This window comes from Lygodium microphyllum, chromosome 24 (assembly GCF_053477565.2).
Source record: "Lygodium microphyllum isolate KBCC chromosome 24, Lygodium_microphyllum_v1.1.10, whole genome shotgun sequence".
Lineage (NCBI taxonomy): Eukaryota > Viridiplantae > Streptophyta > Polypodiopsida > Schizaeales > Lygodiaceae > Lygodium > Lygodium microphyllum.
Genome location: NC_141158.1, coordinates 89,667,254 through 89,679,252, shown reverse-complemented (window position 1 = coordinate 89,679,252; position 11,999 = coordinate 89,667,254). Strand labels below are relative to the sequence as shown.

Genomic DNA, 11,999 nt, shown 5'->3' with positions numbered 1-11,999 from the left:
CACTGCAGACAATTTTTCATAGCTCTTAACCCACATAAGTGCATCTTTGGGGTGCCTTATGGGCTATTGTTAGGCCATGTGGTCAGTTCAGTAGGAATCGCGATTGACCCTGAAAAGATAAAGGCCATAGTCGCCATGAGTCTGCCACGCACTCCAAAGGAAGTACACAGCTTTTTGTCATCAGTAGGGTATTATTGGAGGTTCATAAATGCCCTAGTAGAAAGAACGTTGCCACTAACAATTTTGTTATCCTTTAGCTGACTATTTGTATGGAGCGACCCTTGTAAGATAGCTTTTGATGATGTGAAACAAGAGCTAGTAAAAGCACCAGGTTTAAAAGCACCTAAAAGGGGCAAAGTACTCTACCTATTTTCAGTACCTACCATACATAGTATTAGCACGAGCGACAAGGAGGGACGACGCAAAGAAGACTGCCAGTTTCTTATCAGAACATATTCTATGCCGATTCGGTTTGCCAAAAGAATTAGTATCGGACTGTGGGACCCATTTCCTAAAGAAGGTGATTAAAAGCTTTACTGAAGCGTGGAAAATTAAGCACAATAAGACAACCCCTTATAACCCATAGGCAAATGGGCAAGTTGAAAGTACTAACAACCAGCTTGTGGGTATTCTATTGACAATAGTGTTAGAAAAGAAGCGAGACTAGGATAAGAAACTATATGTGGCGGAGTGGGTGTATAGCACAATGTTTAAATGATCCATTGGTCACACCCCATTCAAGCTAGTCTATGGGGAGGAGTGTGTTTTGCCCCTAGAGATTGAGTTGCCAACTATAAGATTCGAAATCAATCATTCTTTGGGTGACAAGGATGCCCTCTTCGAGTGCTTTACAACTCTAGCCCACTTGGATGAGCTCAAATTGCAGAGTCTGTTGCACCAAGAAGTGGCTAAGCGTCAATGTGGGGCTTATCAAACACCTGCAATAGAAAATATTGGTTGATGGGGTGGCTTATTCCTTACTTGGAACACCCATACTTGGAGCATAGATATCATCAAGGGAAGCTTATTTGGCGGAGTAAAGGATATAAAGTGATTAAGCAAGAGGATGGATCATTTGTCTGGGAAATCAAAGTCTTCTGCCATCACTGCTTATGAATTCTGACAAGCATCCCTATTATATTCAATGAAGAAGGTAGAATGGAGCCTTCAGTACATCCTTTGAATATGCTAAATTATGATTATCATAATTATGAGTAGAGCTAACGATGGCTGGCTATGTGAACCCATTGTGGATGTACACATTGTACTTTGATGGAGAGTCCAGGGGTCCCAACAAGAAAGGGAGTATAGGGGTAGTTAGTAGAGATCCCTGATATAAAATCGTGATGAAATTAGATGTTTATCTCAGGGTTGGATTTACCAATAACATAGCGGAATACAAAGCTTTAATCATGGGCCTGATTATTGCTTAGAAGAGCAGTATCCATCAATTGTTAGTAAAGGGGGATTCCCAGTTGGTATTGAACCAACTAAATGGGACTTACACAGTGCAAAATCCCATTCTTTCTATGTATTATCGCACTACCTATAACCCTGATCAACGAATTTGAGAGAGTGTCTCTTCAACTGGTTCCACATTATTGGAATCACTTTGCAAACTCGCTAGCAAACTTTGCTTATGAAGAATACATTTTCTTCAACTATGGTCCTAGTGTGGATATCTCTATTAATGATAAGATAGGACCCGGTCGATTGTAGGGGCTTTTATCAGAACATGCCCTATATGGTAGGCGATGGTTAGTATGGGTGATGCAAAGAGTGGCCGAGACCCATTTTTTGTTGTTATCTTGGACCCGTAGGTTGGTCAGATGACACATTATGCATACACCTCTTGTTATTTATGCAGGAGGCATGGGTCATAATCTGATGCATTTAGTTTAGGGCAGGAGCCCTATTTCCTCCTTGGGATGAAGCATCTTGTTGTATATTAGCAAGAAATACAATGGGGGATATATAGAGCTGTTGTGTTTTATTCCATTAGGCCAAGAGGGTTGGTTCTTTTTAGGGTTTTAATGTTTGATTTTCATTAGGCCAAGAAGATCGATTTTTGTCGAGTTTAAATGCTTTATTTCTTTCGGTCAAGAGGGCCAGTTTTGTTAGGTGTGAACTGCGATATTTCCTTAGGCCAAGAGGGCCATATGTCAGTTTGGTGTAGGTACGTTTAATGGTTTTTTGTTTTAGTGATTGCATCACACAGTTGATGAAGTCATTGGAGGGAGCCTTTTCTGCAAAGGAACTTCTTGTGGCCATTCCAAGTGGTGTCATCCCCCTTTGGAGCCTTTTTCCCTGTGGTGTATGTAAGGGTTAATTTCTTTTTGGTTGTTGGGGACCGGCAAACAAGGTATGAAGTCCTAGGGTTGGTTAGGTAAACCTGGGGGAGATTTGAGTAGTTGTGTACCTTCTGTTAGGACATTGTTAGGTGATAAGGACCTGTGATAGAGGGTAGTCCTAGTGACCCTGTTCTGCCAACCTGCTAGGCAGCTGTTCTAGGAGTCCCTGCTAGTGCAAGGCAATTAACGGAGCCTGCCAAAATATCAAAAGAAGAGCAAGTTATGAATCTATCTAAAGATACAAGTTACGAAGGTGCATAAAAAGGGGTTTTAACCCCTCAATAAGAAAAGGAAAAGAAGAAGAAGAAAAATGAAAAAATAATTCCTACAAACAATTGATTATCGCCTTGCGAAGGCTTAGTAGGTTCCTGGGGACAAGTCAGTAGACCGGGGCTGGATGCCTTGTCTTCCTAGGGGTAGCAACTAGCCGAAAAGAAAAGAAAGGAAGGTTGGAGTGAAAATAAAAGTGAGAGTTAAAAAATGATTAAGTGTCGTCTCACGATGGTAGGTTCTTGGGTATTGTGTCAGGACCTGAGGCCGCCCTATTCTCTTTAGGTCACTCTACTCTCAGCTCCCTCCTTTTTACACACCCGAGTATGGAAACCTTGGAAAAAAACTATGTTAAATGAAAATATTTATTAATCAAGATATAGGAGTCCTCGCCTAGTAGGAGGTCCTAGTCCAGTTGTCCTAAGATAGGTAGGTCATTTAAACCACCACTAGGATGACCTCTTTGCTAGGCTTTTTAGCCAGTCCATGTTCAAGCAGTTGGTTAGAGACTCGCTTAGGATTTCTATCAGATTATGCTAGGCCTATCCCTTATGGATTTTCATGCCTTGATTCTATCAGGGGGTAGGGTGAGAGCTGTGATGTGTTTTGTTGCATTTTTTGTATCAGCTTGATGCTCTTTATGGTTATGCATGTACAGATCTATTCGGGAAATTCGACACGCCGAGTCGCCCTATCCCATGGTCGCCATTGAGAGCTGGATTTTAGGAGCCGGATTTGAGACATGCTTGAAGCATTTGAGCCGTTTTTGGAGTAAGAAGTGCTCGGGAAGCACTAAAGACTAATTTTTTATGAAAAATCGAATGGTGGTGGATGGCCAAGCTGGAGTTTTTCTAAATGCATTTCGACGTCAGAAATCCAATGCAAGTCTCAGTTCGTCAATCAGAGGTTCCATTTAATCCCCCCAAGGTTCGGTGTTATAAAGTAGCTACTGGATCTCAGAGCCGAAAAGTGCACGACAAGGTCCAAGATTATAGATTTCAATGCTGCGAAGTCACCTGTCCAGACAATACTTGAATTCGAGTCTGTTCACCCACCCAAAAATGAAATATCCACTTGCCGAGAAGTGTGAACATGCCAAGCCGAACCAATTATTTTAAAGATTTTTAACCTTAGGCTTATTAAAAGAAAAAACTTTGAAAAAATGACAACGAGGGGGCGCAAATTTCTTTGTGCCCTCGTCAAATCTGCTCGGTGCCGCTCCAATTGGCAATCTTCTAAAGAGAGAGAGAGATTCCTGATCTATACAAAGAGAGGAAGGAGATGGCTGCCATCTTGCCCGATTTCATGGAGGAATAAGAAATCTGATTTTTGGTCTTTCTCTCTCATATTTGTTGTTGTTCATATGCATCAATTCAAGAGAGAAGGGGGAGGGGTGTGATGAAGAATTGGGAGCAAATGATGACATTGGAGCAATGGAGGACGTAGATCGGGCTGAGAGAGTGCATCAATGGAAAAGAAGAAGTGTCAATGGCCTCCCGTCTATGAGATACGAGCTCCAACCCGCAGGTTTCTATGTGTAAGTGAGTGGTTCTTTGGTTTTATGGAAAATGATTGAAGGAAGTGCTTGATTTTGTTTGTTCTTGATTTTCCATGTTGCATTCTCTCTGAAATATGAAGGAAAACCAAAAAATATAAGATATAATAATTTCTCGCAAAACACGAAAAACTCGTAACTTGCAATTTTGATAAAAATAATGAAATTTGGGATTTTTGTTGAGTGTTTTGGGGTCATATGGGATAGAAATGGATATGGAAATAATGCTGAGTATACTTGATTAGGAAAAACCAATAACTTTGAAATATCGTAATTTTTTATACTAATAAATGGAAAAAATAGGCAAATTTTAGTTTTTGCACCTAAAAATTTAAGAAAAACTACATTTTATATTCGTGAGCATATAACAAGGCTGAAACATGAGGTTCAAGCCTCAATCAAGCCTTGTTTTTATGTTATAATATGGTTTTATCGATTTTTATATGAAAAATTACATAAAAATCAATCCTACACCTACCCAACGAATGCAAAACCTAAACTATAGGAAGGAAGAGGGTTTGTGAAAGTGGTTAGTTACTGAAAATGATTCAAATTTTGATCTATTTGTGTATGCACAACATATAGGACCGATTATCATTTAAATTAAGTAGACTAGTAGCACAAAGAAATTTGGTGCTAGTCTTTATCAATGTTGCACATACAATTAGTTGGAAAACCATTGAAGGGTTGCTTTTGCACTTCACCTAGCTAGTTTCTAATGGTAAAATGCTTGAGCACAATGGCCATCCACACTTGCATTAAGCATAACATGGAATCAAACCTGGACGCATCGCAATTGTTTGCCAAACATTGACATATGTGGAGTGTGTAAGGAAGCCTGAGCTATAGGATAGACAAACGGTTTCTTGGGGCAAGCTTGGTAAGGAAATATTAAATCTCCTGGATCATTCAAAATATATAATAGTGGAGATTGTTTGTATGTTCTTTATGTTAGAGCAGTGCATTGAGGGGCCAATCCTCTCGGTGTAGGAGAGCTGTAGTGGGGCCACGATATTTAGTCGTCGAAGGGGTGCCTCCTTTATGTTTGTATTGCGTTGGTGTACTACACCAAGATGTGTGGGATCTCCCTTTGACCGGAGTAGGGAAAGGCAATCGTTGGACTACGTTTTACTACAAACGCAATACCAACAATAGAGATTATGGCAATGTGTCCCTTGGACACTCCTAGTCGCGAGACCATGTGGGGTTGTCTTTTGAGTGTTATAGAGGCCCGGATAGTGCCTATAGCCAATGTCGACGTTTTAGGTCCTTACAAGCTGTATGGAATGCACTGATTGTGCATTATATAGGGCAGGGGATTGAAGAGGTAGTGCTGAATTGTTATCATCAACAATTGCACTTAGAGGGGACTTCTCCTCATTCTGTAACCTTTGCTTGCAACTTGAAAATTTGTGGCATCCTAGGAACTCTAGACAAGGGCAAAGAAATGCATGGTGAGATCATTAGAGGAGGTCTGCTAACTAAAGATATTATTGTTGGCACAACATTGATAGATATGTACTCCAAATGTGGGCTCCTTGCAGAAGCTCATCAAGTGTTTGATGAACATCCGGTTTGGAATGTCATTTCATGGAGTGCACTAATGGCAGGATATGTCCAACATGGGCATGGTGAGAAAGCACTAAAGTGTTTTGAAAGCATGCATCATGAGGATCTCTCTTCAAATGCAATCACCTATGTTTGTGTGTTGCAAGCATGTGGCAGCATAAGAGCAATCAAAAGAGGTAAAGAAATACATGTTGAGATTGTTAGAAAAGAGTTGTTGGAAACAGATGTTGCTGTTGGCATTGCATTGGTAGACATGTATGCAAAGTGTGGGCTGCTTGCAATAGCACAAGGTGTGTTTGACGAGCCACCAAGGCAGTATGTTGAAACATGGAGTGTCCTAATGGCAAGGTATGCTCTACGTGGAAAAGTTGAACATGTTTTTCAAGTGTTTGACAAAATGATTTGAAAAGGTTTGAAGCCAGATATGATTACATTTACCATTGTATTCAATGCATGTGGTCAGACAGTTCTGTTGGATAAAGGGCAGATGTACTTTGAGATTATGAGGTTAAATTGTGGTGTCTCTGAAACTTTAGATCACTACACTTGCATGGTGGATCTCTTTGCCCGTGCAAGCAAGGCATTGGTAGTGATCAAGGACATGCCTTTTTCTATTGATCTTAGAGTATGGCTCACTATGTTGGGTGCTGTAGAAAGTGGGGTAATGTGAAGCTTGGTAGACTAGCTTTTGAACATGCTGTACAATTGGGTTTAAAAAAAGAGGCCATAGTTGTTTGAAAAAAATACATATATAAAGGATTTAGTCACTCACATTCATGATTTGATGGGTAATGCTATAGAGGATCAGGAGTTGGGCGTGATCTATTCAATTGATTCTATAAATATAATTTTTGAAAGATCTATACATGCTCTTGTAGAAAAGTACAAATTGGCTTCCAAGGAAGCTACAAGTTTGAGTAGATAGGTGACTGAATTGCTTTCTCATTGAAGCATCTCTAAAGAGAAAACAGACGAAGATTTTGCTAGGCTTGAACATCATCTATAGCTTGTGCAAGAAGAACTGATAGTAAAGTTGCAGGAAACAAAAAAGGTGACTTTGCAAAGTGAAAGCAATGATTTTAACACTTGAGGAGAAACCCACTAAAGTATTACAACAAAATTAAAAGTTAATAGGTGAGCTTGCTTTTTTAAGAGGAGAGTTAACGAAATCACAATTGGACACTGGGGACATACATATATTTGGTTATTGAGGATGCTAAAAAAAGGGAGGGGTGGTGTAGATTAATTGTGAGCACTCTTTCCACCCATCGCCAATAGGATCAGCAACATGATCGAAGAAGCTTTCTTAGCTAAATCTGTCGCCATGCCTTCCCACAAGATTTTTCGGGTTAAAAAAGAAGTTGGCCAAGAAGCAAAAAAGGAAAAACAGGTTGATACCACTTTTGAAGTTGCACCATGGATGTACATTCGTTTTTCAAAGAAGAGCTATCTTCCAGGAGGGCTAAGCAAAATGAAGGAATAGAGCTGCTTGCATCATCAATCTTGCCATGGTGCAGCTATCTATTCCATTGGGATCAAAAAAGAGGGATGGAAGGCGATGCTCTTGTGTCGTGGGATCCTGTCTAAGTAGTATCCTAAGTAGACCAAGATAATTACAAGTAGTGATATGAAGGCGAGATCGGGAATTTGTCGATGAAGTAGACTATGGAATCATATAGGTCCTCTCACATAAAAATGAGGGCCTCTTCAGGTTTAGTAGTGTTGGTGTTGTAGATCCATGGGAAGTCATACCGGTCATGGATGCTTGGGTTAAAATCCACTCCAACCCTTCTCAAATATGGCATGAAGCTTGGATTATTTCGCTCGAAGGGTAAGGTGTTATAAAAAGGCATCCAGGCATCCATGTTCACGTAAAAAATGCACCTCCTCCATGTGGATTGGCACTCATAGCCCTTCACAGCCCTAGGCACTTCAAAAAATTTATCTTGCCAAAAATCTGCATCCTCAGTCCCCCATAAGGTGGGATTCTGCTCTGTCTCCGAGGTCCATTTGTCTCCTAGTCAACTTCCCACATTAATGACCTCTTCCACCACCTTGACTGGCAATACTCTACGCAAGTTGGTGGGGAATTAGAAATTAAGGTCGAAGGGCCTTCTAACAGTCTTCTATTGCTCCCAGATCATAAGTTCAGCATTGAATCTTGCTAGGCTGTCGTCCTGGCTTGGTGGGATGGGCGTGGCATCGCTTCTTCCTTTTAAGCTCTGCTTTTCTTTCAACAGAGGTGTCTACGTGCTGTTGTTGTTCTTTTGGGCATGGGGAAAGAGGCTTGGGACAAGTTCTTCTTCGTGAGGTCCCATGTCAAAGCTTGCGCTAGCCCCTTCTCCTTGCTGGTCTTCTTGTTGTGCCCCCTCAGCGAACCCCAGTGCATCAGCTTCTCATGGGGTCAAGCGTGCTTGCAATAGATAGCTTCATTGCTCCTCAATGCCAAGGCTGACACCCATGGGTTGTGCTGGCATCTGCAGGACTTCTCTCAAGGCCTCGTGTGCAATCCCTAGCTTTCTCTTTATGGAGTCAACGGCCTCCCCTTCCTCCATTTGAGATATCCAGTAGTGTGCTCATGAAGGTGTGTTGCTGGGCTTCAAAACTCACTTGGGTGGCCTTTGCTCTACTCTCAGCTAGCACTTTGTCCTTTTCCACCTAAGCCAAATGGTGCGTCAAAGCTTTGACTTTTCTCTCATTACAGTTTGCCCAGTCCTCTACTCTCTTCTCCATTTCCTCAAGGCTTTCTCCTTGCCTTTGAGCCAATATCATCAACCTCTGCTCTTGATCTTTGATTTCTCTTTTCAACTTGTGTTGCCCCTCCTGCTCCAAGGTTGCCTCCTACTTTAATTTCTCGATCTCCTCTTGGTATCCATGTGCCCTTTCTTTCCTCCCAACCTCTAACTCTTCTATGGCTTTATGGACCTTTTCCATCTCCCCTTGCAGGTCCTCATAGAGCCTTACAAGCCCTTCACTATGGCATCGCCAAGTTTACAAGGGCATGAGTCTCTTCATTCAACCTTGCCTGCCACTCAGTTTCTGCTTCATCCTTGGCTCCCAACTACTCCTTTAGCTCAATTATCTGATTTTGGCACATGGCCACTTGATGATTTTTCTCTAATTGTGACACAACCATGGCCTCTTTTTCTACCTCTAGTTTAGCTACTACCATCCTCTTATCTTCCTTTGCCTTCTCTAGTTGCGAGAGAGGAGCTCCTTGATGTATTCGTCATAACCTATAGGTGGCAGCTCTGTTGTGGGCATGGAGGTTGTGGAGGCTTCCCTCTTTTGCTTCTTGGGATCTTGCCTAGACTTGGCATCTGCTACCTCTCGTCTTTTAGTTCCTATTATGGGGGTACCATCCCCCATTCCTTGGGCCATTTCCTTATTAAATGAAGTACTGTACCCAAGTCATGAGGTTAGTAGCATCCACTTTGGCCATGGAGCTTAGTGCGGATATGATTGTGGGAGTGGCGGATACTATGAGGGTAGAGGTGGGATCGATCAGAGCCTTGCCCATGCCTTCCTTCATTGCAGTTGGTGCAATTTTTGGCACTTGTGTGCTTGAGCTCGGAACCTCATCTCTAAACGGGCTCATGGTGCCCAACTCGACGTGCCTACATAGCTGCTCTATAGATAGGCATGTTGCTAAAGTCGTGTCTTCGTCTTCCTTCCTTTTCAACTCCTCCTTTTCTTTTTGCTTCCTCTCTTCCCCTTCCTTCTTAGACTCGCTTTCAACTTTTTGGAAGTCTATCCTTTTTTTTCTTACTTTCCTCCTCAAACTTCTCTTGTGACTCCTTCAACTTTCATTTTTCGGGTTTTCGCTAGCTACTCTGCATTTCTTGTTCTTCTTCCTCATCCTCACTCGCCCTCCTTTCACTGCAGTGTGGTTATTGTTCATGGTGAGGAGGTGACCTTTCTAATGTTTCTCCAACTCCTTCTTCTTCACCTTGTCCTTCCCACAGTGCTTTCCTTATTATGGCTATCAAGACCCCACTGAAGTCGATGGTAGAGGCCTTTGAGCATGACGCTTTTCTTTTTGCCTTGGTGGCAAGGGACTCTCCTCATACTTCTCTCCCTCTTGTTGCCAATGCTTTTGTTGAAGACTCAATGGTCTTTCGCACGAAGCCATTTAGGTTCACTTTGTCAAAGGATCTTGCTACAATGCTCTCCAGCATAGGCACATTGATTCGGGTCATTATTGAGTTGTACCTATGGCTAGAGAACAGTGCATGCATCATTTTGGTCTGGAGCTAGATCTCAAAGTCGAGGATATCTGCCAAAGCTTATGCCATCGTTTGTGTGGACCATTACCTTGTCCATTCCTAACATGGCATACACAACTCTCTTCAGTTGCCTTTCCATCTTATTGGCAACTCTGGAGTCAACTCGATCTGGATGCGACGAGTTTCTTCTTTTTCTTGCACGGTGATAGTGATGTGGTTCCTGCCAAAGGATTCAAAGGAACTCCACACACTTCTCGTAGTCAACAGCTTGGCCAGCTGCCTCCATGTACTTTTGCAGATAACATTGTTCGACAATCTACTCCACTATTTGTTCCTTCATGGCGACATCCTCCAAGTTCAAGACATGCTTGAACTTCAACTGGTTAGACGCCCTTGTTTCCACAGAAAGGCCATATTTTGCCTACTCTTCTTTGAAAAACATCAACTTGTTGGCTTTTTCTTGGCCTGCCATGCTGGGTACCTATCATGAAGCCATGTTCACCATTAGTACTTTTCACAATAATTTTATGCAAAGAAAAAAGATCACATGCTTGTGGAATTGAAATGCTAAATCATAGGATTAAACCTCTCCCTCAAAAGCAGTCCATATATTCCAAGTTTTATGACCCTATTTCTTAATCGTGAACTGGTTTTGATTTGTTTCCATTTGCTTTTGAGTTTCGTTCTTATTTCCACCTTACCCTCTCCTCCTTCGGAAAGAAGAATAATCCTTCCTAGGATTATGGTTAAGGGGTTAAGGGAGTTTCACGTATGGTTACTATGTTTACTTTTTCATGAGCAAAGGATAAAAATTGGGGTTGTATTCCAATTGAGCATAATGGTCCATGTTGTAGGGTCTGACACCTACTTGTGTAATGTAGGTGACGACATTGAGAAGGAAATCCCCAGAGTTGACTCTGCTAGCAATATGCAGCTCCTCTCCTATGAGAATTCGATCTAAATAGGGATGCCCTTGGATCTGGTCCTCAAGGGATCAATTACGAACAGTGGTCAACACCCTATAGGAAGTTGGTGCTACATATGTTGGGTCATACTCTATGATTTTGATTGCATATTTTTGTTCCAGCATTTGTCTTGACTTGGCATCCTTCTAGTTCCCATTGAAGTCGAAGAGCATACCATTTGCATAAGAAAGAGGAATCGTTGGTAGCAAGCTGCCTTAACTTTTCGATTTCCTGGTCCATGACAAGGACTTTGCTCATGAGATAAGATGTGATCATGCATTGTTTGCATGCTTGTTCAATGGAAAGCTCGGTGGCAATGAGTTCCTCGATTGTCTGGAGATTGTTTACAAATACAAATTCAGATTCCTCCCATGAGCAAGGTAGCATGCGCACTTCTGTTGCTAAAGGCTCATCCCAAAGACCTAAGTCCCAACCGATCATAACTTTTAGAAAGCATGGTAAATGTGGCATCCAAGAGTCTGAGGCAAGCAACCAAGTCATCACCTGTATTCTCAACTAAGTCAACAGGCCAAGGTTAGAATTGATCTCCTCTGGTAAGAGGTTCTAAGGCTGGCAAGTGGCTAGGCTTGACAGATTCACAAATATTGGGTGCATCTCTAGTTGCAGTTTTGGCTGCAATTGTGGCCTTGGTGCACTAGGCGTGGCAAGTGAGGTGGGTAGCACACTACTAGATGCAGTTGGGGTGCTAACAGGGCAAGGTTGAGGTGGTTTAGAAGTTGCATTGATAGACTTGTTGAGTCTTGATGGGTTTAGGTTTTGGGGTAATGGGCCTTACAGCCAGAGGCTTTAGTGATGCTAATGCTTGAGTCGTCTTGATGCTTCGTGTGGTCAAGTTTAAGGGTGGCCTTTGAGTAGTGTCATTATTCATCTTGGCTTTAGGTACCCAAATCTAGGTACTACTCTCGTAATAGCCCTGCGCTTGCAACAAGGTCTTGGGGACCCGTCATGCCTTGGCCATTCATCAAGGCCTGTAGTTTCTTTTGGCCTCCCAGGTTTTTGAATGAAGGTTCCTAGCCTTGCAAGTTCATGGTTGGGTGCTTCT

The 11,999-nt window shown here is 42.1% G+C and overlaps 1 protein-coding gene across 1 annotated transcript; it reads left to right on the top strand.

The window, feature by feature from the left end:
* The first annotated feature begins 5,692 nt into the window (after nt 1-5,692).
* Nucleotides 5,693-6,415, top strand: LOC148015342 (pentatricopeptide repeat-containing protein At1g03540-like). The gene is made up of 2 exons (XM_087665190.1): nt 5,693-6,035; nt 6,156-6,415. The coding sequence occupies exons 1-2, from the start codon at nt 5,693-5,695 to the stop codon at nt 6,413-6,415; spliced, it is 603 nt and encodes a 200-aa protein (XP_087521316.1).
* Nucleotides 6,416-11,999: the final 5,584 nt, after the last annotated feature.

Coding starts and splice junctions, on each gene's coding strand:
- LOC148015342 (XM_087665190.1), top strand. CDS start 5,693: ATGTACTCCAAATGTGGGCTCCTTGCAGAAGCTCATCAAGTGTTTGAT. Junction 6,036..6,155: donor GCTGCTTGCAATAGCACAAG/GTGTGTTTGACG, acceptor TGATTTGAAAAG/GTTTGAAGCCAGATATGATT.